General features: G+C 47.4%; 2 protein-coding genes across 2 annotated transcripts in view; one reads left to right on the forward strand and one right to left on the reverse strand.

The window, feature by feature from the left end:
* The first annotated feature begins 357 nt into the window (after positions 1-357).
* Positions 358-6,610, forward strand: EIF6 (eukaryotic translation initiation factor 6). The gene is made up of 6 exons (XM_005533283.3): positions 358-717; positions 787-872; positions 1,635-1,810; positions 3,039-3,215; positions 3,765-3,946; positions 5,045-6,610. The coding sequence occupies exons 1-6, from the start codon at positions 611-613 to the stop codon at positions 5,052-5,054; spliced, it is 738 nt and encodes a 245-aa protein (XP_005533340.1). The 5' UTR covers positions 358-610; the 3' UTR covers positions 5,055-6,610.
* Positions 6,611-8,665: 2,055 nt separating this feature from the next.
* Positions 8,666-26,507, reverse strand: part of MMP24 (matrix metallopeptidase 24) — a 44,334-nt gene continuing 26,492 nt past the window's right edge. The window contains exons 5-9 of the mRNA XM_005533281.2: positions 26,083-26,244; positions 15,212-15,426; positions 13,777-13,915; positions 12,604-12,870; positions 8,666-11,357 (exon numbers count right to left, since the gene is read on the reverse strand). Of these exons, the coding sequence (XP_005533338.1) occupies positions 11,020-11,357; positions 12,604-12,870; positions 13,777-13,915; positions 15,212-15,426; positions 26,083-26,244 (1,121 nt within the window). The 3' untranslated portion in view covers positions 8,666-11,019. The remainder of the gene's footprint in view (positions 11,358-12,603; positions 12,871-13,776; positions 13,916-15,211; positions 15,427-26,082; positions 26,245-26,507) is intronic.

The raw sequence follows: 26,507 nt of genomic DNA on the forward strand, positions 1-26,507 counted from the left end.
AAGGACGGCGATGCCGCACCTGGACCCGTGGCGGCCTCTCCGGGCTGTGAGGAAACACGGGCCGGCTCAGCCTCAGGTGGGATCCGGGCACACGGGGACGGGTTGTGTCCCACAGGGCCGTGGCAGGGCTCGGGCTGCCGAGCGGTGCCTGGGGCGGTGCTGCCGCCACGGGCCGGTCCCTCCTGGGCCGGGGCCGGTCCCGCTCGGTCCCTCAGTGGCTCGCGGGCAGGTCCCGCCCCGCTCCCCCTCACGGCGGCGCGCCCTGGCTGCTCTCACCTCCCGGCCGCTTGGGGGCGCTGGCCCCCACCAGCGCTTCCGGCGCCGCTCTGCCCCGCGTGCCCCCCGCCGGAAGCGGAATCGGCGGCGCCTCGTGGTTCCGGCGGGGGCGCGCGGAGCCATCGCGGCCTGTTCCCCTTCCCATTCCCACTTCAGCCTCCTTCCCGGCCGCGACCGCGACCGCCCCCAGTTCCCATTCTCGGCCCATTCTCGGCCCCGTTCCGGCTTCCTTCCCGGACCCAGCCCCGTTCTCATTCCCGTTCTTGGTCCACTTCTTAGTCCCGTTCCCGGCTCCATTCCCGTTCCCAGCCCCGCTCGCATTCCCCTTCCTGCCATGGCGGTCCGCGCCAGCTTCGAGAACAACAACGAGCTGGGCTGTTTCGCCAAGCTCACCAACGCTTATTGCCTTGTGGCCATCGGCGGCTCCGAGAACTTCTACAGGTGAGGGGGGCCCGGCCCGGCCCTGCCCGCAGCCCCGCCGGGCCCTGACGCGGCGCTTTCTCCTTGCAGCGTGTTCGAAGGGGAGCTCTTCGGGACCATCCCGGTGGTCCACGCCTCCATCGCCGGCTGCCGCATCATCGGCAGAATGTGTGTAGGTATGTGAGGTGGAGGGAGCCCCGGGGGGCTCGGGGGAACGGGGAAGGGTCGCGGGTTCGGTCGGAGCCGCAGCGGGGGCTGAGCCGAGCCGGGGAGCCCGTGGGGCAGCGCCGCTCGCCCTTGAGGGTTGATTTAATGCCTCGAGTGTGAGAGGAGGAGGAAGGATGATTTCAAAGGTCTTTTCCAACCTGGCTGATTCTGCGAAGGACGGGGAAACAGAGATTTTCCCGGGAGCCGGGGTGGAGGGTGTTTGCTCTCGGGGCCAGGGAAGCTCCACTGCTCCTCAGTGCCGGCCCGGGTAGGGGGAGGCATTAGCGAACGTGAAAGTCAGGGGAAAGCCAGTCTGTGCCTGGTGAGACCCTCTTATGTCAGAACAGCTTCTTGCTTACTTGTTCCTTTAACCATTCCGTCGTGCTGCCACAGTCACACAAACAGTAGCACCGGGCCTTTTGTAGGGCAAATGGCATCTGCACGGAGAGTTCCTTGTAAAGTGTCTCACTGAGAGCCTTGGGCCTCCTTTAGTCTTGCTGGAAGAGAGAAGGGAGTAAAGATAGTGCCATTCACCCACATTTGGTGCTTCAGCCTGGTTTTTCTTTTCCCTGTGGTGCTGGTTATTTTTACATCTCCTAGGCTGAATTCTGAGCTTGGAAGGAACTCACAGAGCAAGAGCAGCTCAAGCCATGTCTGAACAGGAGGGAAGTGCTAACACACCTTGTGGAAATGTTTTTTTAATTGTATTCTATTTCTTTATGTCATTTTAGGGAACAGACACGGGCTGCTGGTCCCAAGCAGCACGACAGACCAAGAGCTGCAGCACATCCGCAACAGCCTCCCGGATTCCGTGCGGATCCAGCGCGTGGAGGAGCGGCTGTCAGCTCTGGGCAATGTCACCACCTGCAATGACTATGTGGCTCTGGTTCACCCGGATCTGGACAGGGTACAGGGCTCTGGGACGCTTCCACATTCAGAGTGGGGCTGGGAATTGCTGCCCACACTGAGGCTGGAATTGTTCCGGCCAGCTCAGCTGTGGTGAATGTGCTTTGGAGAAGGGAAGGAGTGGGGAGTCCTGTGTAGCATGGGACAGGACAAGGGGGAACAGTTCCCCACTGCCAGAGGGCAGGGTTAGATGGGATATTGGGAAGAAATTCTTCCCTGTGAGGGTGGTGAGGCCCTGGCACAGGGTGCCCAGAGGAGCTCCAAGCCCCATCCCTGGAAGTGTCCAATGCCAGGTTGGATGGGGCTTGGAGCAACCTGGTCTGGTGAAAGGTGTTTCTGCCCATGGCAGGGGGTGGGATGAGATGAGTTTTAAGGTCTCTCCAACCCAAACCATTCTGTGATTCAGTGATCATTGTGTGCAGTTTGCTTTGGGTGCATAAAATTGAGTGAATTAGAGTGTGCACAGGTCTGATAAGGAGCGTAAGGAGGAGTGCAGTGAGGACCACAGAAGGAGTTAAAGGCTACAGCTGAGTGAGCCAGAGCATGTCATAGCTGAGATCATTACATCTAATAGCATCATTACAGGGGGCTGGAAGAAAAGTAGAAGGTTCTTGTATGGGAATTTGAAATAAGGGCAGGGGAGACAAAGTCACTCCTATTTTATGTCTGAGAACTGGTACCTTAACAGTGTTGAGAGAGATGTGTTGTGTCCTGACAGTGTTTGCTTCCAGCTAGTGCTAAAGGTGATGAAGAAATGTGACTTGGTGGCAGGAGTGCAAAGTGAAAAATAAGGGGATGGGAGAAGGCTTTGCACTATATGTTTCTAAAAAGTAAAGTAAGATGGCCAGAGAGAGAAAAATCAAAATAATTCATGGTGAAACCTAGAGAGGAAGGAAGTTGATATAGTTATGAGAAGCATAAGACCATTTTGTCCCAGTGGATTGGGAGCAAAGAGGACTGGTTTGCTGAGAATTGATACAAGTGATGTACTCCCAGCAGAGAGGAGGGATTTGGGCATATCTCAGCAAAGGCATGAGGTTGTGTTTATAGTGACACAGGAAGGTGGGAACATGTGGATTATGGAGCTTGGCTGTGTGTGTTATCATGGCTGGGTTGAAATGAGCTGTGCAGTGTGAGAGGCTCCCAGCTGAGGATTGTGTGCAGGAATAGCTTGACTTCCCACTCCACAATACTGTTTAGCTAAAGGTTTTATCCTCTTCCATTTGCAGGAGACAGAAGAGATCCTGGCAGATGTGCTGAAGGTGGAGGTGTTCAGACAAACAGTAGCAGACCAGGTGCTGGTTGGAAGTTACTGTGTTTTTAGTAACCAAGGAGGAATCGTGCACCCCAAAACTTCAATCGATGACCAGGATGAGCTGTCTTCTTTGCTGCAGGTCCCACTCGTGGTAAGGCATTTGTGGAGTATTTGCTCCTCCCATTCCCTCCCAACTCAGTTGCAATGTTTCTCCAGCTCAGGGGCTCCCATATTCTGTGAAGTGATTCTGAGAGGGGGGTGAGGAGAAGACTTGAACCAAGTCTTCCAGACGGTTTCCTGTCTTTCCTGAGTCTGAATGAGCTACTCAGTGCTTTTAGCTGCCTTCTGAAATGTTGCTCTGCTGGGATAGTGTACACTGTGCAGATAAAGAATGTGAGGCTGTTTGTGGTTTGGCTGAAGCCAGTGTTTAAAAAGATTAAGTAAGAATGTGCCTACTCAGTTGGATGTGTGAATGCTGTTATCCTTCCTGCTTATTGGATTCTCTTTCACTGAAAGCCACCAGTTTCTCACCAGAGAGTCAAGGCTGATCATTAATCATTTTATCTGACACCTTCAGGACCTTGCTGGTGGCAGAGTTCCTGTCTTCAGCAGTGTGAGCTGAGCCACCCAGCAAAGACCTGTGCCAGGGCTGTGTGAGGAGCTGTGCCAGCTCCTGCTCACGGCTGCTGTGTCCTGGCAGGCAGGGACGGTGAACCGCGGCAGCGAGGTGATCGCAGCGGGGATGGTGGTCAACGACTGGTGCGCCTTCTGTGGGCTGGACACCACCAGCACCGAGCTCTCTGTCATCGAGAGCATCTTCAGGCTCAACGAGGCTCAGCCAAGCACCATTGCCACCAACATGAGGGATTCCCTGATTGACAGGTAGGGAGGATCCACCTCCAGGCAGAATCATGATCAAAACAGTCAAGATTGTATTATAAAAGCAGCTGATTTCACAATTGATCTATCCACTTTAATTATCATTTTTTCACTCCTCTTCCCTTTTGTTGGTTACTGGCAGCAATTACTCACTGGGTTATGGAATGTTTTGTTGCAATGAGAATCCTTTTTGTGAGAACTAACATCTGTTTCAGGTGGCAGATTTTCTTCCCTAACTGTTCAGTGCTCAGCCATGACATGAATGGGTTTTTTAAAACAAATCTTATTTTAAAAGTTAAAATACCAGTGATTTTGTTTGCCATCTTGGCTTTCGATCACTGTAGTTATTCAATGTATTTCAGATATTTGCTGTAACCTTTTCTGGAGCCAGAAAAACTGTGGAACTTGTCAGCTGCTGCTGCCTTAAACCTCTTACATTTAAAACTGCTAACTTGAATTTTTTTTTAAACTTTTTTGTTAAAGGCTTTATCCAAGTTACTTTTAAATGTGAGGCAGGAGTTTCTGTCTGGAGTGGTAATGATATGGGACCTTCCCCATTCATTAATGTACACAAATGTTTTTCATAAGCAAATGGTTTTACATTTAGGCATAAGCACAGATTACTATCCTGTGGTAACTGGTTTTGGGCCTTGAGTTACAACCCTGAGGACCACTGATGTGGTGTTGAAGTTGTGTTCCTGAACTACCTGAGCATTGTAACTTGGTTGCTGAGTTCTCAGCCACAGTCTGGGAATTGTTTATGGCATAAGGAATTCGTTCAGTGGAAAACCCTTTAAAGAATTCTTTGCCCTGTTACAGCTTGGGTTGAAAGTCTTGATGTCTCTGAGAGTATCAGAGCTGGAATAAAGCCTACTCCGAGCCTGGGCCAGGCTGAATATGCATGTTGCCTTTGCCAGCCTGAGAGGTCTGGCTGTTAGCAGCCACAATGTCTGGCTTCCCTCTTTTCATAGGTCCTTTCCTAGGAAGGGAAATTTCTTCTGTGCCTTTGTAATGAGAAGGTGAGAACTGACTGAAGCTGGTATTTTGAAATGCCTTCTGCACTCTGGCACAACTAAACTTTCTTTCTGTTTTGTCTTTTAGCCTGACATGAGCAGTGTTGGTTCCTGCTTCCCAGAAAGCTCCTAAGGAGTGAAGCGTTGAGCTGCACTTTGGATCACAGACATCCAGACCTTCTGATGGTGTTTCTGGAGGCCTGGCCCAAGGGAGAGGCTACAAACCCAAATTTTTTCATCTTTTGTAAACTGTTACCACAAAAACTGACAAATAACATGCATAAGATACAAATAAGGAATGCTCTATATCCCTTTGCTCAGTTCTTCAGCTCTGCTTTCTGATTTTGTGATGCCAACTGAGCTCCTCAAATTACCCCACAATATTTACTCTTGTGGCTCTTGGATGTTGATCACTAGAGATTATTTTGCCTTAAGTCTTGCACCAGTGTCCTGCTGCACAGCAGTTTGTTTTGGCACTACATGTGCTGTCCTCTCTGTCCACACTCCTGCTCGAGTGGTGTTTCTGCTCTAGGTACATGTAAGATCCCTTTGTATGTCCAGTACCAAAAATACAGTAGTTTACTTGCCACAAAATAATTCAAAAGTCATCACCTGCTCTTTTGCCCTGACTTGCAGCTGTTCCCATGGGATGGTGTTTCTGAAGTGATCAGCTTGGATGAAAACTGGAGTTTTTCAGTGTCAGTCCATGGGCTTTTAACAACTGCAGTGTGGGAGTCCTTGGAGCAATGTTTGACCTGATGTCACCTGTGCTGCTTCTGAGGCACCTGCAGGAGGGCCCAAAAGGCTCACTGTTGCCTGTGGGCTTAATTTGTCCTGCAGGGGTTCACCTCCTACAATGGGAAAACTTAGAAAAATCCAAATAGATTTGGACCACCTTATCTATTTGTCTTTAACCTTGGAGACAAAAGTTAAATAACACGGTTCTAAGCAGTCAGTCAGAGGCTACAGATTTGGGAGCTTCCTTATGAAGAGCTCTGCCTGTGCCAGATGGAAAGCAACTGTAGGTGCTGCTTTCAGGCAGAAGATTGTAATTTCTTTCTACACAGCTGTTGCTCAGTGATATCTCATTTCAGCTGCTTTCCTGCTTGCCCACTGAGGGTGCACTGAAGGCATAGAAGTGCCTCCATTTCCCATCCTGAGGGTAAGAGGAAGCTCTCACTTGTCTCCACACAGCTGCCTTGCTCTCAGCTGAGTTCCCTTGGGGAATGATCACCTGAGGGCCATATGGGCAGAGAGCTCTTTTCAGCGCAGGGGCTTTGTAGAAAATTGAGTAAATTTCCATTTTTGTTTTACTGTCTGGATGTTTAGGGAAGGCTTTGTTATTTCTTAGATTTGGCTGATAAAAGGTTACTCACTTAAACTTGGAAATAAAGATTGCCATGATCATCTGTGATCAGACATCAAGCCTTTGATACCATGCACCACCTGTCTTGGCCCACTGACTCCAGGTCTCCTCCTTTCAGCCTGTCTCAGTATTTAGAGTGAGAAGCTGCTTCTCTTTGGCCACCTCACAGGGCTCAGCTCTTGGGTGGATCAAATGTGATACCTGTTTTAAACATGGGTCTGTGGGAATTCTGAGATGGACTGTGTACAAGGAAAACAAACTAATAAAGAATGGATTTAGAAACATGGATCATGACAGAGGACAAAAGTGGTGTTTCCAGTGGCAAGTTGTGTCCCAGAAGACCTCTGCAGCTCTTTAAGAGTCCTCAGGGATAGGAAGAAGATCTCTTGTACTTCAAAAGGCATTTGGCAGGACCTTGGGTGAGTGATCCCATGGAATGAGGGAAGCCCTCTTGTCTGGTTAAGGAAACTCGGTGGATTAGGGCAGGGAATTTTGGCCATACTGATTTACTTTGACTAGTGGAGTGTGAGGATTGGATTGAAAGGGAAATTCAGTGCAGCTGAGTGTGAAGTGAAGCACATTGTGGTTAAGCATCCAAATTTCACCCAGTAGTGGTGAACTCTGAGCAATGCAAGAGCACGTTCCTGACTGAAGGTCCATATTGAGACAGACGTGCTCTGGCTGCAGTAATGGTCAAGAAAGCAAACTGTCTGGAGCTAATTAGGAAAACAAAGCCCAAACTGCCTAAAGCAACCTTAGCTGTAAATCCATGATGCATCTTTGTCCTAAGCACTATGTGTAGATGAGATGCAAGTGTTGCACAGTAGTTGCCAAATGTTTCTGCAAATAGATATTTTGGGGTAGTGCTCATCTACATTAACTTTTGGGTCTCAAACTCCAAAAGAAGCTGGGGAAAGGAGGGGTGAAATTCTCATGCTGTTGCCCATTGCTTGCCCTGAGATCCTGTCCTGCAGTGCCAGAGCTGGCAGGAGCAGGGTGGTGAGGAGGAGGCTGAGCACAGCAAGGGTGAAATGGGAGACCAGGTGAAGGGTTCCAGAATGACAAGATTCCAGGTGGCAGGCCCTTGGCATGACAGCCTGGGGAACAAGCACAGTGCAGCCCTTGACTGACCATGTGCTTTCATCTCCAGGGCAGCACAGAATGTGTGGTGATGATGCCAAAAGGTGTTAAGGAATAGTCAATAAAATAAAATTTTATGTCAACAGAGCTGTGTTCCTATGGGTTCTTTGGAGTCTTGAAAATGAAATTGGTGAGCTACAAAGGTCTGGGTTACGTACCATGGCTAATGCAACCTGGCACCTTTGTCATCAGGCAGTGGAAGGCAACTTGTGACCTCAGGAAAGGCTGCAGGAATGATCAGAGGAACTAAAGGAATGCTGGACAAATAGGTGATCCTATGAAAAAGGCTGGAGTGAATGTGACAGGAAGGAGAAATGAAAGTCTCGTAACTCTGGGTTCAGTGAGAAAGTCTGTAGGTGTGTAGCTGTGTGTGCTTTACAGGCCAAAAACTTGTCAGGATCCTTTACAGAGGTTTCTAAACCTCCGAGTCCTCACAGATTGGAGAATTTGAGGTTTAATGACTTGTTAAAAGTTAGGAATAAATCTATCTTAGTGGAGAACCAGCTTTTGTGAATGTAGTGATCAAGTATCCCAGCAAACATCTAAATTTCCTGTGACAATGAGCCTGAATGGTAATGAAATTATTCAAGGTAGTCACAAACTGGAAAAAAACCCAAATGGGATATAGAGTGCAGTACAGTGAGTGTGGCTGGCAGCTTGTCCAGGGTGTTCCAAGGTCCCTGGTCTGTCCAAAGCCCCCGTGCTGTAGGACAGGATCACAGTAACACACAACAGCCTTTTGCTTATTAGAGTTGAATTAGCACTGCTGGTCCCTGCTCCCCTGGGGGAACAATGTGTCCTGCATCTCTGGACAGGAGCTGGAACACAGCCCGTGCCCACAGAGAGCTTTGGCCAGGCTGATGGGCAGCGAGTCCAGTGCTTCTAGTGCTCCTGTAGCACAGCACAGGATTCCAGCAAAGAGCTCAGGGCTGGGAACTCCCTTACATAAAAAAACATGTTTGTGCCCAGATCCAAGTTATCCCAGGACCGGCCAGGGGCTGATCTTATCAGAAGTGATAATGAATGGGATTATGCTGGAGGAAAGCTGCTTCCCACCTCTGCAGCCCTCTGTGGATGCAGAGGGCTGTTCTCACCCCCTGAACACCTCCTGGAATACCTCACGCCCTGGAAACTCCAATATGTAACACCTGTCCCAGGAGCCAAGTACAGGGCAGGTAGAAAAGGCCCCGGGGTGTTTCTGTGGCTCTGTGGAGCAGCAGCTGAGGCTGGGTTTTGGCAGCCCAGGGCAGCAGCTGACCTTGCTGCAGACACCCCAGGCACAGGGCTCAGCCTCCTGCCCACCCAGGCACTGCGCTGCTTGAACAGCTCGTTCCTTGGGCAGGCCAAAAACCTACCTTTGGGGCAGGGGGGACAAAATACAAACAAACCCAGACATTGCTCTCCATTGTAAATTTCTTTTTTATATATTTTTTTTTTAATGATGGCTGTTGGAAGTTGCTCCAAGGTTTGGGCTGTTGCAGTCCTGGCGAGATGGCAGCGTACAGATGAGACCGAGGTGTGTCCCACCACACCTCTGGTACACAGAGCAACGCGGAGTAGCGTGGGGGTGTCTGATCAGTAGCTCTGATTTCGTTTGGTCCTTCGCACTCCTTCACTCATCATGAGACGTTAGCACATTTTGTCACTACAGTTCAAAGTTTCGCATCTACGAGCTTCTCACTTACTTTGTAATATGTTGGTAATAGTTTATGTTTAAACACAATAAACAGCTTGGCTATGGAAATCAGATATGAAAGACAAAATACAGTTTGAGACCACATGTTAATGCAGTCCTAGTGGGCTTCACCAGACAAATCTATGTGTCTATCCTGCTTCACCAGAGCAATATTTGAGTGCTAATTAGCAATCTGGAATGCTAACGATCTCTCTGCTGCTTTGTTCCTCATTGTAATTAGGAATACTTTTAATGTGTTTGTTGTCCTTGGGGCTTTTTTTCAGAGCTGACATTACAAAGCTGTACTTTTTCTATACTAAGTGGACAATCTGTGCATCGCACTTCCACTGCATTCAATAAAATTCAGTTATAGGCAGAGGGTTTAGGTTAATCACCTGTTCCCCATGGTGAGCGGGCAAAGCAATTCCTGTGCTGACATGGATGGCACTTCTGTACAGTGCTGGACTGCAAAAGACTCTTCCACTCTTATTCAACATGGTAAAAATATCAGCATCAACATGAAAATCAAAAGTTTGTGGTTAGGGCACAATGTCCTGAACCACTCTCAACTGTAAGAGGGACAAGCAGAAGTTACTGTTGTAGGAAGAGACCTGTGGAAAGTCACTAGCTGAAAGTTAAGGTATTTTTCTTGCCTTTACCTGATTTTTATGGCTCTGTCAAACGTGGTAAACTCATTCTACTGTGTGGCATGCTTCCTTTGGTCCTTGCCAAATATTTGCCTGTGAAGAAGTGAGCAAAACAAACCCCCAAATTCTGAAGGCATACAATGTTTGTAACATCTACAGGGGTTGGATTTAGTTTTGTAAACAGGCCTAATTCTTACTGTACCTTGATTATTTCAGCAAAATATAATGACGACCTCACTCCAAACAAACATTTCCATTCTCCTGAAACCCAACATACAAATTCCACAATCTAGTTACACATGCCACAGAACAACAACTCATCTTTTCCCAGTGTCTTAACAGGCAGAGTGTAGTCTGTCTATACACATTCCTGGTATTTTGGTAAACATTGGTTCCTGGGTTCTTGCTGGCAGGAGCTTAAACCAACTTACATGACATTTAAATATTTCTTTCATGAGTGGCTCCTAAAACAAAAACCATGATTTTTTTTTTTTTTTTTTTTTTTTAAGACCCGATTACTTTATCTTCAGATTGTCCCAGCCTAGGGCTTGATGTTGCCAGGTGTCTGGTTTGGTGCTTCTTGAGCTTCTGCTCCGCACTCCAGTACCTCTTTGAGTGCTCGGTGGTTCCTTGTGCACTGTGCTGAGTGGCAACATTGATTAGTTATGAATGTACAAAACATCTGACCAGCAGGTATTGGAAAATCGTATCCAGGTAGATCCCTGGATTTTTTAATAATCTAAGAAGATTTTATAGAATGATTCAGCATCAGAATGTCTTCTGCTTATGACACTGAAATTGTTCTTGTTCATAGATTTCATGATCTTAATTCATTTATGAGATAGCTATTAAAAAAATGGTTCTGTTCAGAGGTGGTTTAGCTACACTGGAGAATGCTGGGTTTAACAGGGAGCACTGGTGCAGGGAACTGAAGGAAGTTTCCCAGATCAGTTGAAACCTGTCTTGAAGACTCTGGTGCTGGCAGAGCGAGCCGGTGGATGGCACCGCGACCGGCAGGTGACCAAAGCAGTACAAAAGAAAGAGGCTCCACACTGCAAAGCTGCCTGCCTGTATTTTTTCCAGTTTTCCTGCTTATTTCCATCCCAGGGTGTCCAAAACTTGTAGGTCACTGAAGTAGTTTTGTTTGGTAGGCTTTTCAATGCATTTTTTCCTCTTTATTGTGTGTGTCCATAGTCCTCATCAGCTCAATGAGTTGAAATGTGCAGCGGGCTGTGTCATACCCATTCCTGGACAGGTCTTTTGTAGTACACAACATTTTGCTGCACCTCTTTGTTTTTAAACTGGAAGATTGTGTATACCAGGACAAGGATACACAGAGACAGGATGCAGGGGATCACCACTGCAATGGCATTGACAGTGCTGGGCATGTCATTTATTGTCACCATGATATCCACGTCATCATGCGGGAGGCGCCGGTCCTTGCTCCGCTCAACATCCTTCTGGTTACAGCCCATCCAGTCCTTGAGGATCGACCTGGGATAGCCTGGCTCCACACTCAGTCTCTGGTTATCGAACTTCCAGTACTCCTTCCCTTTGTAAAAGTAGGTGTAAACTAGGAGACAAAACAGAGAGTATTTCTGGTTAATGAGCTGTGCTTGTGGGAGGACATTAAGGGAACCTGGACAACTTGAAGATGGCCACTAAGTAAGTCAATAAAACAGATTTATCCAGAGCATTCCCAAGCTATTGGAAAGTGAAAGTGGTTTTGGAGCTGGGATTTAAAGGAGAAGCTGTAACTCTGGCTAGAGTGTTCAACATTACCCATGGAACGCCATTCTCCTTGGCCAAGACAAGCTGGGAATTAAAAAAGAAAACCCGACTGACTTTAAGGGAAGGGTTCTGCAGTGAGTTACCAAAGCATCTGTAAATATGTGCTCATTATTACCAAGTGATTAACATCATCTGCAGGGTGCCAGCTTGTGCCCGGGTGTGACAGTGTTTGGAAGAACACCAGGTTTCTGTTCATTCAGCCTGAGGGAGCAAATGCTGAGCAAGATGAGTCCTTTTGCCAGACTCCCAAACATTTGGCCTGTGTTAAGGAGCAGCTAATAAAAGGGTGATGCTTTATGCTACATGTTGTTTGAAGCACCTCCCTCTCCCCAGATGACCCATTTTCTAATGACTCTCAAGTTATTAGAGAAAAAGAAAGAGAACAGAAGAGATCTGTGGTGAAAGTGTTGGTCTGCACTGTGCCCCAGCTTGGCTGGCTCTCACTGCCATCCTCCAGCCTGGCCCAGCCCTACAGCCCTCCTCTCACACCACAGCTCCAGATTTGAACACAGCCTCAATGGCACAAGCCCCTTCTGCTGGCTCTTTCCCTAACTGGAGGAAGAAATCTCCAATTCAAAGGAAGAAACATGTTGGAAGGAGCCTCTGGAGCCCCAAGCCCCTACTCAGAGCACAACTTCGAGGCTAACTGCTGACATCAGACAGGTTGGAGCCTTTAGCAGAGAGCCAGAGCTCACTACAGGTGAATTAGGAGGAAATGTAAATTCCAGCATCCTCAGAACCTGGGCCCAGGAAAAACTGGGTAGGGTCTCTTGCAGCAGAAAACGTCCCATTCCCACAGAGCTGGATTGTCACAATGTGGTTTAGCAGCTGAGGAGGTGTGTGGGTTGGGATGAGGGTCAGGAAGGATCTAAGACTGCTGCTGCTCAAAAAGCCCAGGTGATCCCAGGGCTTCTGAGACTTGATTCTTGGATCAGAAAATACTGAAAGCACTCCACATCCAACCGCCCAGCTCCCAGCACAGACCAGCTCTTCCCAATCTAACAGGTGTAATGACTGCAGACACATACAGCCTTCCTTGCTGATGAAAGCCCCCTGAGGAGCCTGAGGGATTCCTCTCCACACGGTGATGGGCTTTGGGTATCCTGGGTCCGTTGCTCTCTTGTCCTCGTTGTACCTCCAGTACCTGTCCCCTTTGAAGAAGTAGGTTTTGCCCACGGGCTCCCAGCGCAGCGCGGTGTCGATGCCCTCCCGGGGCAGGCAGCTCCCCAGCTCCACCAGGCTGTGAGGGTAGCCTGGCTCTGCTGTCACTTCCTTAAAAACCCAGTATTTATCTCCTAGAGGTGAGTGGGGACACAAACAACAAATAGATTGGCCTGTTAGGAGTTGGATCAATGTGAACTTAAACCAACAGCAGTGAACTGCAGCATGTTGAGGGCTTCCAGGCTTAACTGTAATCTGTGAAAAAGCTGCTCCTCCACTTCATTTTGAATCTGAAACCTTATTTCATCTGATGCTCCTCCGCTCTTATTTTGAGAGAGCTGTTGGACAGCTCTTTCCCATTTACCTTCTCATGATTTCAAGAACTTGTCTCATCCCCCGTCTGCTATCCTTTGCTCAGGCTGAGGTGTTGATCAGCCCAAGCTTTTCAGACATTCCTATTGCCTTTCCCTGAGCCTCTCAAGCTTTAGAACAGTTTAGAAAACTGAGGTATTGAAGCTGCAGACACAAATCCAGAAGCCCAGGTTCTGTGGTTTATACCTGCCATGCTTTCCAGCCACTCTTCCTTGCTCATAACTTGCTCTCAAGTTAGAGGATCCTGTTCAGGCACTGTCACCATACAAGGAGCTGAAGTGGGCCCCAGCACAGCGTTGATAATTTTGTCTCTTTAGGGGACAATTGTCTAGAAATGAGGTTTGGGAGTGCCCTGCACCCAGAGAGGCCTCAATGCCCTAGCAAAAGTTGTTCAAGGAGATAAGCAGGGGACTGCACTCCCTGGGCAATAGGAGCTGTTTCTTGTTATCACATGAAAGCCAACTTCCCCTAATTGACATTAACTCTATGCAGAGATTGTCCTGGCAAGGCCAGCCCACACTGAACTGTATTTTAAGGATCAGTGTCTGCTTGAAGTGCTCCCTTGGAAAAGGACAAGGGTGCAGCGTACCTGTTTCCACCATTTTCATGCCATAAAAGCAGCCTGAGGTGAGGCAGGAGTGGTTGGCTTGTACTGAACTGTACTGTACCTTTGAAGAAAACGAATTTGCCATCAGAGCGTTCATAGGCTGCGTCGATCTTTGCAGGGAGGCCCTTCCAGAACTGCTCAATCTGCATGGGATAACCCTCCTGCACACGGTTGTTGCGCAGACGCCAGAACCAGCGATCCTGAGGAAACCAGAAGCCTCTTGAGACTGAGTATTTTTGTCTTGTAGTCAGACCTGGCTGGGTCCATCATCCAGCACTGCCAATCCTTGCCTAGGCCCCACAACCATTACAGACAAAATTCCTGCTTCAGGTGACAGCTCCAACCCAGCCCAACACTGTCTGCAGTGTGGGAAGCGCTGTGGGGGGAAGATGGCAGCCCAAAGGGGGAGATGCTGATTGATGGTGCTGTGAAAAAGGGTGTAAAGAAGGAGAGGAAAAAGGGCAAGGGGGGAATTGAGTCCACAGCTGTGAGCATTGTGACCTCTCCATGTCTTGTCTGAGGTGTCACGCTTGTCCTGGTTCAGTTGAAGCTCAGCTCCTGAAGCCCAGGAGAGCAAGACAGCGTGAACATCACCTGGTGACTGTGTGAAACACACAGGGTTTAAAGGCACAAAGGAGTTATGAAATATCCCTTTAGATATTTGATCATTAGTTAAAGCTGCAGTGGATGCTCAGGGATGAGCATGAGCAGGACAGGAGCTGAGACTTCTCCCAGATACCATCCCAACCTTCAACTAGTTTCATTTCAGGAATCTTCTGCAACTGATGTGGTCCATTTAATAACCTTCAGTATGTCCCTTTCCACACTTCACACCCATTGGGCAGAGTGAAAGCTACTGGTATTTTGGGAATGGGATGATGGCTGTCCCTATCCAAGGTACTCTAATGGGTTATTGAGCAAAGGGCTGTAGCTTACAGGAAAGGTTGACTCAAACTCCCCAGGTAGGCTGAGAGATCCCAAAGCCCCAGTTCCATGCATGTCACCTCTGAGACAATAAGGCTTGTTCCCAGAGAAGCTCTGGCTGCTCCATCCCTGGAAGTGTTTCAGGCCAGCTTGGATGGGGCTTGGTCTAGTGGAATGTCCATGGCAGGGGGTGGAACAAGGTGGTCGATAAGGTCCCTCCCAACCCAACCCAACTCTAGGATTCTATGGTTACCCATGGTCCTGGTATTGCTTCCTGGCTTTACAGGTGGCTCCTCTCAGTCTTGGTGGCATCTGAATTCTCTGCCAATGCACCCAGTTCACATTTTGGAGCACAGGATGCCTGAGCATTTTGTAAATCCCATCAGGCACTGTTTCCAAATATTACAGAGCCAGTCTGCTCACACTTCTTTCCAATATTGCTCAGTCATCACCCTTAGAGGAAGGAAGCTTTTTTTACAGACATTTCAAATCTCACTACCAAATACTTCTATTAATCTTTTCCAGCAATAAAATGAAGGGAAGACTCATGGGTAAGTGGGAATTCTTGGTACCTTGAAAACAAACATTTCTCCTCTAAAGAGAGCCACAGTGTTAAAGTTGCCATCACAGATGTTTGGTTTGGAGCCAGGGAGAGCTGGCCTATCACCCAGAGGAGGACTGGGAGGTCGTGGATGTCTCTCGTGTTTTCTTTCCGAAGTGGAGTGAATTCTGCGAACAGGAAGAGTTGGTAAAGGCCTGGTTGGCTCCAGGGGCTCTATAGGAGGACCTAGAAGTGAAAAAGAATTTATTTAGCAAAGTGGACATATTTGATTTTTCTGTAAGCTTTAAAAGGCCCCAGGCTGGATGAACAGCACTGCCAGGGATTTACATACTCCTGATGCAGACAGAGCTCATTCCCTAGAAATGGGGAACAGAACAAGATGCATCCACTCGTGGAAACTATCCCAAAACAGACAAGTGATAAGAACTGAAGAAGAGCCAAAATGTTTTAGTAGGTCTTCCCAAGGAGGCTGGAGCTAAAAGGAAGGAAGAGCCATGCCAGTCATATTCCCAACTGAAATGAAAGGTGGTAACCCTTGAATAGAAATGTTTGGTAGACCATAAAAAAAAGGCAACAAAAACCCCTGGAAACCAAAGCAAAGCCAGAAAAAAAAAAAAGAAAAAAAGTTAGGGTGTGAAAACCAATGCTGCATTGTAAGGGGAAGTGCAGGGAGTACTTTATTATACATCAGTGACCAATCTGTGCTTTCCCTGGTGAACAGCTGTGACAAGGGACCTTATCCCGCTCAAGTGATGCCATCCCAGCACAGCTCTCCCTTTCCATCCTTCCCCAGCTCAGCTCTGGGATCTGACAAGGCCATGGGAATGTACGGAAATAAAAATACAAGTGAGTTAGACTGGAGCAGAGGTCTTAAACTGCCTCTTGCCACAGAATGTTTTCGTTGTTAGTGGTAAAACGGGACAAAATCTCACTCAGAGTCACATTTCTTGTTGCTTCTCAGAGAAGGCCACAGGCTAATATGGCAATTAACAGAAGGCCACTAGAGTAAAGGATTTTGCTGGGCTTGAGATGTGAAGATGGTTTATTTTCAGGGATCATGGTTTCAATTTCATTCTGAGCATGCAGGATAAACCCCTACCTGAGGGCAGCATGGTGGCTGCTCATGGGTGATGTTTCAGTGTCACAGTTTGGGGCCAAGGTGCTGCACCCCAGCTGGAGGTGAACACTGGCCCTGGACAAGGCTCATCCTCACATCCTGGAAGAATCACCCTGAGCTGGGCAACTGCCCATAGGCAGGGAAGGGATTTATGAGGAAGGACCGAGGTACCTATGGAGGCCACACTTCTGTGCTGTTAGCAGAGGACTTTTGCAGATAAACATTTTGAACTGTGTAATCTGAAATAATGGTTTGGTGCCTGAGTCCCCATGGCAGCTTAACTCTTAAATGTTCCATTTTCAAAGGGTTCCTAAAATGGCTGAGTGTTTAGCATGTCCTGGAAGGGTGACCAGATTAGGAATAGCCTCACAGCTAATGACAAGGAAGCCATCAGAGAAAGCCACCTCAGTAACTGTTAATAAGGATGTAACAGTAAGAATCTCATGTGCAGAGATTCATGGATATGATGTTCAGAAAGTACTGCTTGGATGGTAAAGTCCAACTTCCTGCAGTACCAGGCCAGAAACCTCCACCAGCAAGTCCTGTAATGAGCACAGTGGTTCCAGGGCAGATACAGATTTCATGCATAGAAAATCCTCTATAATGCACAGTAAATTGCTCTAATGATTAAGTCCTGTCACAGCTGAAGTCTGCCTTACCCATTGCCTGAGTTTGTGCAGCTTTAAGTTCAGTGTTTTCTGTCTTATGTCTAGTGTCTCAACATTTAATAATTTAAAGATCTTGGGATGGGAATGCTTTTAAAATTAACCTTCATTAACTAAATAGAACAGTTCCTTTGTCTGTTGTTGCAAAGGCTTTTGGTTTTCAGATCTCGAGACTTACACCTCTTTCCTAAAGCTTTTCAAATGTATTTCTTCAGGGCAACCTGTCCTCACAATGTCATAATTTGTGCCATGTGCAATTATTAGCAACTATTTTTATTTACTTTATTCCAGAGCTTTAGTGAAAGACATCAAATAGAAATACAGAAATACTTTATGAGATACAGAATACTTCTGAGGATTCTGTGATGATGATTACCCTTGGAAAGCTGTCTACATGAAATGTATATAAATACTATACTGATACTGTGTATTTCTCATCCCCTCCAATATTACAAGGGGAAGTGCCCAGTATTTTAGCTGACCATAAAATTTCCAAACTGATACTGCTGCTGCTAGAGACCTGTGGATTTTCCCCAAAGGGGGTACAGCTGAGGTCTCCAGACAGTGTCTGTGACAGGAGCAGCAGGGCTGGGCAAGGCAAGGAGGGCACATCCCCAGCAGTGCTGTAGAGCAGCTCAGGAGGTGCTTTTGGAGACATGCCTGGTCCTCTGCAGTTGCTGTGCTTTTAGTCACACTGAAGTTCATTAAATACATCCTTTTTGGAACGAGATAAACTTGAAGATGCACTTCTGGAGTGCATCCAGGATGCTGCAGCTGCAAACAGGCACCACAGGGCACGGCAAGAGCTGACCCACGAAACCACCACGCAAAATTCCTTCCTCAGAATATATACAGCATGGGTGCCTCAGTCCTCAGGATCTTATTTATTTCACACCATCCCTACATGTGGCTGGATCTCCACATGTGCTGCTGCTGTTCCTGCTGGCAGCCACTGACACTGCTCACACACACAGAACCTTCTGTGGTGTGGAAAAAAGGCTCCTCCCCAAGGGCAGCAGGTCAGCTGGATGTCTGGCACAGGCTGGAAAGTCTCTGGAGGCAGGACTTGGTACAGTGGGACATGCACAGGAAGGGCTGGGAGTGGGGAAAGACAGACCCTGCACAAGGACAAGGCTCTGGTTTGTTCACATGGGAGGGGGCAGCAGTGCTCAGCTCCTGCCTGGGACAGCTACAGGAGCAGGAAGTTCACAGCCAGTTTTGGATGTCAAAAATGGCATTTGGTGCCAGTGACAGAACCCATGTAAATGAAGTCTGAAAACCAACAATTCACATGCTCAGTGAAGATGGAAATGCTTGCAATGGGAAAGAGAAGTCTTGACTGGGACCTAAGCAAGGGGCAATAATCAGTGACTTACTGAGCACTGCAGACACTCATTAAACAGCAGAATGACCCCTTCCCTCCTGTGCTGCCTTCCCCATGGTTTTGAGTGGATGTTCCTGGTAAATAACACTGGAAAACCTCTAATACCTGTCCTACCTGATAGGATTCCCCTACCAACAGCCTGGCACAAGGGTCAGCTACAGCCCATTGCTGCAGAAACACAAGGGAGGTGTAGTTTGCTGTTCCCCCCACTTTGCAAGGGGCAAATGCTGCCATGCACTAACCAAACCAGAGATGACCATGAGCAGTAAGATGAGGTCATGACATTAATTCTTTCTCCCTCTCTTTTAACACACAAAAAAAGGGTGAGACAGGAGTTGCACCTAAATAAAAAAAATATGAATGTATCTGACAGCCCCATCAGACACCCAGAATCTGACCATAAGGTGCAAAATAGGGACTGTAGTCTCTATTTCTATTTCTATTTCTATTTCTATTTCTATTTCTATTTCTATTTCTATTTCTATTTCTATTTCTATTTCTATTTCTATTTCTATTTCTATTTCTATTTCTATTTCTTTCCCCAGTCACAGCCTGCCCTGCCCTGTACAGGCAGTCCTGTACAGCTCCCCTGTTCACCTTCAGTGCCCATGGCCTGTCACAGTCATTTGTGGAGAAGAGGAAAGTTCAAACAGCACCTGCAACCCAGGGCACCAATGAAAAGGTATTAATTAGCCCTAAAATGCCACTGAAGCAGCCCACATAGAACTGGCACAGCAGAAGCAGTTGTGCACACCATGGTCAAGATGGTGCCAAGCAGCAAGGATTCAGATGAACCAGGGGTTTGCTTTAGGGAAAACATTTGCTAGATCAGTGGAGAGAAATCTCAAGTCAGGTCCAACAAGGGAAGCTGGACCTGTATATATTCACTGCTGGCCATGGCCAAACCAGAGCTGGTCATTGCCAGATCAGCCCTGGCAAGGCTTCCCACACATGCTGCGGGTGTTCTGCAGCCTGCTTGGATGCAGACTTCGTCATTTCACTTCAAATATTCCTCTTACTGCCCTTCCCTGCTAGCCATGCATGTTTCCTTGCTACTTTTCACTAATTTTTTTGTTTTTATACCCCAGATCTTCTAATTTATTGTGATTGAAGGTCTGCCTCCTCCCATACTTACACAGATTGCCTTTTCATTTTTAGCTGCTGCCTCCACTTAGTCCCTGAGTGTGGCTTAAGGTGGGAGGTGATCCTACAGCTCTGTGTGCATGTGAAGAGCAGAGGAGCACACTGCAAACATGGAAATCCTCAGGTCTAAGTGCTACTCAGGAAGAATTTGGTGTGCAGTGATGGGGATGAGAAGCACAGCCTGTCCATTGGTGGAGAAAGACGCTCCCTCATAAGACCTAAGGCACTGCAGAGCCCAACCCGGCACAAAAGCAGAAAGAGCAGACCCCATCCATTAGGAAAGCTCACCAGTCATTCCTATTTCCAGACTCCCATCACAGTAACCTGCCTCCAAAACAGCTCAAGGCAGAATGGAACAGGTTTACCAGCAGCAGAGATGAGTGTGTGAAAAAAGAGCCACTTAAGACATGCTGGCACTGTGGTATTTAACACAGAGACTGATCACATCCAGCAGCACACACAGACCACATCCTCTGCCTCTACACTTCTGAGCAACTTCAGAGAATCAGACAGAGGAAAAATATCTAATTAGAAAAATCTAAGTGAGAGAGATTATTGCATGGGTCTGCAAATGGGCCCAAACCCAGTAACCTAATTATCATGATCCCAGCAGCAGAGCCAAGTACACCCATGGGACTGATCCTTCAGCCACTTTCCACATGGGAAGCAGGTAAGAAGTTTCCTGGAGCTGAAAACTACATTCTGGAGGGAAATAACTTGCTGGGACTTTACAGACACTGTGTGGAGAAGAAGAGTTTCTTCCTCTCTATCAGAAGCAAGGCAAAGAATGTGAGAAAGATTTTGGGTCACAGCAGATCACCTTTAGAGTGTGACTTCCACCACTGGCACTTAGCCTCCTCCCTTCATGCTTCCTCTGTCGCAGACCATCTGAATACCAAGGTGACCTGTGAAGATAACACAGAGAGAGGAGGCATTTAGGAGCCACTGTGTCGATAGTTGAGGACAAAATATAATTGTACTGTCCTCCTGTCTATTGACAGAGTGTTCCCTCAACTGCACAGCACCTGCTTGGAGGCTCAGCACCTTCCTGGCTCAGCCTGTCCGAGCCAGCGGCTCCCCGAGCCTGCCAGCACAGAGGAGGCTTTGGATCAGCTCAGGGGAGAGAACCATCCACCTGCAAACAAAGGCCTGTCCCTATCTCCTTAATATTCACTCAGACAAGAAAACTATCCTCCAGACTACAGTTATGGTTTGAATAACTCACAGGAGGGTTTTGCTTTGAAAAAGCCGAGCTGTCAGCATGTTTCTGAACCAGCTGTACACAGGCAAGGCTCCTCAGCTTCCAATCAAAGCCTGTGATCCAAGTGAGACAGGGAGAGTAAGAGGAACCCACCTGGCTCCTCTTCAGGCTCCAGGGCAGTGCAAAGCAGCCCAAGTTCACACTACATGATGTAGCTGCCAACAGCTCAAGGGCCAGAGATTGCCCACAAACTCCAAGTGCAGGAAGGACTCCTTTTCCTCTCTCACTTGACAAACTCACCCACAAAGCACTTGGCACTTCTGGGCTCAGCCTTCAGGGCTGAAGTGAGTTAAGATGTCCCAGTTAGCCTGGGTCCTTGCCACAGTGCAGAACAAGCCCCAGCACCCACAGAACAATGGGTAGACAGTCAAGGCCCCTGTGATCATCACTGGGTGGCAGGAAGGGTTTCTCAAGCCCTTCTCACACAGACTTTCTCCTCTGAATGACAACTTCCCCCCAGGTGATAGAGCAGTCACCTGGGAGATGAATGTCCACAGCAGACATCCTTGCTCTAAGCCAAAGGGATGCTCTCCTGGGCTCTGGAACGAGGTGATTCACTTTGCACTTGGATTCTCTGCTTTGGGTGCCAGAAAACTAGGTCAAAAATTCCCAGGCTTAGGCAGGAAAATGATGAGAGGTTGGGGCTCTGCAAGATGCTCCAGTTTCCTTCTGGAAAAACTTTCAGAAGCCTGACACCTGCTCCACAGCAAAACAGAACATTTTTCTACACTCAGAAGAATCTTTAGGATGACAAAAGTATTTCTCACTCAGCCATAACACACACCAGTGTTTTTCCATCAGCTGAGAAACCTCCCAAGAGAGATGGGCTCCCTCTCAGCCTCCCCTTTGGCAGAGTCCTCCAGGTGTCAGGTGCAGCCCAAGGACAGCACTGGGAACCAGGCAGTTACTCCCTGTGTTTCAGAGGAGTGGGAATGAAGACCTGGCATGCAGCAGGTACGGCTCTGTGGATGCAGTAGAGGTGGAGTCTGGTGTTTCCTGCTGGGTCCAACACAGTCTGTGGACAGGAGGAAAGGTGCAAATGAAGCGATGCAACATAGAGAGGGTGTCTGATATCTCTGCAACATGCCAGAGATGTGGCACCAGGGCACATTCCTCCAGATTCCTGATTGCCAAGCATTTTCCTTCCCCTCTCCTTCTGTGAGCACAGTACCATGGGGCATGGATCCACAAGGCCCAGATCTTGCAGCTTCTACAGATGAGGTCTTGGATGTTACTCTATTTCCTCCCCATGTCCAAGAGGACATTTTCAGAATACATTTCCAGGTCCCACATGACAGCAAAGCTTGTTCTGATGGTCTCACTCACAGTAAAGTGTCACCACATGGAAATTCTCCACCAGGAGAGAATTTCCCTCGCAAGCCATCTCACACCGAGGTGCAGTTTATAAGGATATGGGATGGTCACAAGGGTTTGTAGGTTACAAGAATCTCTATGGCTGCCACTGGGAAAAGGGGAGGGAGGTTTTGGAACTCGTGCATGCTCTCTGAAGGGGTGAGGCTGGCAGAAGGTCCTGGTTGCTCATGGACACTGTGCCCTGCTGATCCCCTGTTCCTGGATGTCAGAGCTGGCGTTGTGCAGTTCCTCAGCCAGGGGCTGGAGTGGTTTCATGCCCACTCTGGACCTCAGCCCTCAGGGGTGCAGCATGTGCACTGACTGGGATCTCTTTTCTTGAACTGCACAGAAGATGTATGAGGCTGAGATTTCCTCAGTGAGATTTGGGATGACCCAGATCTTTGAGGTTGTCTCTAGGGTTAATGACCTGGTCTACCTTTGAGTGCTTAGGAGACCTCCCCTTTGTGACTTCAGGCTTTGAAAGGCCCTTGAAGTAATGGTTAACCAGCCCTGTGGACATCAGTTTTCCCTGCACATCATGTCAAGCCCAGTGTCACAAGAGTCACTCCCCATGAGAGGCTGCTTCATCACCCACTGCAAACCAGTATGGAGAGCAGGATGTGAAGAATCATAGAATCACAGAATCATTCAGGTTGGAAAAGCCCTCTGAGATGATGAAGTCCAACCCTTAACCCAGCACTGCCAAGGCCACCACTAAGCCATGTCACCAAGTGCCACATCCACACATTTTTTGAATACCACCAGGGATGGTGGCTCTACCACTGCCCTGGGCAGCTGTTCCAATGCCTGACCACCCTATTAGTAAAGAAATTTTCCCTAATACCCAGCCTAAAACACCCCTGACACAATTTGAGGCTTTTTCCTTCTTTCCTGTCACTTGTTACCTGGGGGAACCCTAAGCCCCACCTGTCAGGACAGGGTGACCAATGCTGCAGAGTGACCAGTTTAGGCTCTGTGACAGCCACAGCTGAGCATCTCTCCTCTCTCCACCTGCAGTACAGCTCCCTACAGCCCTGGCTTCAACACTAGCAAAGTTAAGAGGCAACTCAGCAGGATATCAAGGGGACCTGCAAATTGGTATCACTTCCAGTTTACTTCTGTCCTGGGCATGTCACTTGTGACATGGGCATGTAAGTACACAGAGAGATATCCTTCTGAAAAACACACATAAAATAGAGCCCTGCTCTTTCCTTGTTTTGTCAAGGAACATGCTAGAGGAAGCAGCTCTCAGTAGATGGGAATATTGCTGACTTGTGTTACAGCTCTGTCACACAGGGAGCCAGTGGCCTTGCCCTCAGTAGCTCAAAATGGAAGTAACATTTTAAACATTGACCTTACACTAATCAGTATGAAGCACAAACAAGAGTTCACATCACCTACTGTCTCTTTGGGTGAGTTCTGAAATAAATTCAGCAAACAATAAATTAAAAATTCAACAGATCATTATATAACAGATCTGGATGTGTTTATTTTCTAATGGATAAACACAGATACAATATAAACCACATTTGAAATGCATCATTCTCAAAAGGAGGCAAAATGGACTTCAGCTTTAGTAGAGCCTCCATTCTTTGTTCTAGCAACTTCAGTGGAATGAAATATTGGAAGTTTTGATTATAAAAATTTCTTAAAAAGGACACTACAGGCAAGGCAGTAGCTCCATGTGTGACTTTGCAGAGTAGGATACTAAATAATACATATTGAGCACATGCTGCTGCACTGTAGAGAATGTCAAAGGAGCAAGAAAGCATGAGATTTTGGTTTTTGGAGAGGTTCGATGGTAGATGGGCTTTTGGCATTCCCAAGGCACAACAAAGCAGAGTGGCACTGTGGAAATAAAATACATTAGTTGGATGTTCCTGCTAAACCTACAAGAAGGATATTTCAGCAGGCCCTTCTCAGTTCTAAGATCAGATGAAGGGTTCTGTTCTTTCACCATTAGTTCTAGGGAGAAACATCATCTGCATTTTCCATAATTTCTTTGTGAACCATAAAACCTAATTTTAAATTCAACTTTGTTTTTTGGACTGTAACTCTGTACCAAGGGCTGAAATCTCTACCTGGAGAAGAAAAGCTCCTGCTGCAGAAGCTGCTCCTTCTTCTCCCCACAGGATGAGTTATCTCTACAACCCCTAACACCATCCCCAGCCCATTCCAGCTCAAAGACCTCAGCCCCATTCTGAGGAGTGCTCATCCTGCTGATCCTGGCTTGAATCCCAAAAGTGAAGCAGGAAGGCTGTCAGTTCCTTATCTGCTCCCTTTCCAAAAACATGTCTGAAAACAGAGAAACCAGTCATTTTTCCTTGATTGTACTTCCACTGTCTGCAATAAATTGTGGGGTTTTTTTATCTGATTAATCAAAGTTCACAGGAACTAAATCAACATTTCAAAATAGAAACAGCCTAATGGCATTTTGGCAGCTTTCAAAAATTAACACTTAGATCTATTACTTAATGGAAGTTTAACACTGACTACCCCAGCACTTTATTTCAAAACCCTCCAGAGCCTCTGCTATCCTGAGCACCAGAACTATGTACTATGTTAAAGTTTTCATAATTAAACAATACCATACGATAATTAACATGCAACTTCACCCCAGTAATGATCAATAAGGAGATGCACCAATGAGATGAGATAATTCCCCTGGGTGTACTTTAAGCCATCTTATTTTACGTGTTGGACCTTACTTGGATATCTGCCTCACACTGAGGCTGGACTGCCATCTACAAATGCTTGGCTTTTTCCCACTTTTTCCCACAAGTCAGAGAAATTAGCTCAGAAAGGGACTTTTCCAGGCATCTGCACTTAAACAAATGAATCTCAATCCAGTCACAAAAAGCAAACACCAAATGACTCAGATAAGATGCAGTTTATACCTCTAAAGTGTTGCTTTAGAATCTTACAGGTCTTGGCACACATTTTATTAACAGCAATTTCACATTCACTGGCAGATCACTGATGCAAACATTGAATACCGTCAGGCCTGCCACCAATTCCTGCAGCAAGCCCTGAGAAACACCAGTTTTCCCACTGACAACCACCTTACAAGTACTTTTTTTCACCTTTAATTCACACTATATCTGCTCTACTGCTTCTGGGAGTTAATATTTGACTCCAGCTGCAGTTACATAGCACGACTGCTCTGTGCTGCATGTGTCAAGTAACCTCTCCATCAAACTTGTACTTTCCACAAAGAATAAATCAGGGATGTTTGATGAAACTGATTTATCACAGGTTGCCACAGACTGTGGCCATTAGTCTCAGTCTCTCCTTGAGCTCCTAAAACCTGAATTTGTCTTTGCTTTCAGAGTGTCCTGCAGCCAATACTTGTGCAAGTTTCTGTTCTCACATACTGGTATCCATGATCCCATCACAGGGCACTACAACATCTGCACCCCCTTGGTTTTCTCCCATTATCTCTCTACCCTTTTCCCTATTTTCCTTGAGCCAAATATCTTTGTGGTACACGCTGTACAACATGTTCAGCTGGAGATTAAAAGAAGCAAAGTATTCCCTAAGCAGATCCAAACTTTCTTTCCCTTACCTTATATATAATGAGGAAAAAAAAAAAAAAAAGAGTGCATAAATACTTTTTACCTTTCCTTAATGTTCCAGGCTCTTTGCATTCTTTTCCTTTATTGCACTGGTTGTTCCTAATGGATAAACCTTGGGTACAGCAAAGCCTGTTTTTCCCTTTGTAGTACTCCTTGATTTGGGGACACAGTGAGGGATTGAGCAGCAGTGGGATCACAGAGGTTTGGTTATTCTGACTGGTGCAGTCATCTGGTACTCAGTCCTGGATCAAGGGCTTAAACAGTTCTCCACTCAGCTCTGGCAGGAAATGCAGCCCACCATCTGCAGGCATGTGGAGGCTAATTGTAAAATACTCCCTAGGCTCAAACTTGGTGTAAGTAAAGAAGGAGGTAGGGATGCTCACCATAGATTTTCTGAATTCCTTGGAGGTCATCCTGGGGCAGTTTGAAGTTGTGTGTTTCCATGTACTGGTAGAAAGGAGCCATGATAGCACTGGGATCGTTGGAGTGTTCCAGACCCAGGGCATGCCCCAGCTCATGGACTGCGACCAGGAAGAGATCGTTCCCTGTGGGAGGAAGGCACAGCCAGGTTAGCACACAGCCACAGCCTGAGCCCATCCCAAACCCCTCTTGCCCACAAAGCCAGAAGCAAATGCTTTGCTCTCCTACTACACAGCAGGTCACAGTGCCAGGGGCAGCTCCTGGAGATGGTTTTAGTCCCAGAAGTCTGCACAGCCTTTAGCCATTGTCATGGAATGGGCCAGAGGCTGCCAGTCCCAGAGCAGGTAAAACAGGCAGTACCTGGAATAAAAGGATACTGACTGTAGAG

The sequence above is a fragment of the Pseudopodoces humilis genome, chromosome 19, assembly GCF_049639895.1.
Source record: "Pseudopodoces humilis isolate 2021_Gansu_Grassland_sample_001 chromosome 19, ASM4963989v1, whole genome shotgun sequence".
NCBI classification, from domain to species: Eukaryota; Metazoa; Chordata; class Aves; order Passeriformes; family Paridae; genus Pseudopodoces; species Pseudopodoces humilis.

Coding starts and splice junctions, on each gene's coding strand:
- EIF6 (XM_005533283.3), top strand. CDS start 611: ATGGCGGTCCGCGCCAGCTTCGAGAACAACAACGAGCTGGGCTGTTTC. Junction 718..786: donor GGCTCCGAGAACTTCTACAG/GTGAGGGGGGCC, acceptor TTCTCCTTGCAG/CGTGTTCGAAGGGGAGCTCT. Junction 3,216..3,764: donor TGCTGCAGGTCCCACTCGTG/GTAAGGCATTTG, acceptor GTGTCCTGGCAG/GCAGGGACGGTGAACCGCGG.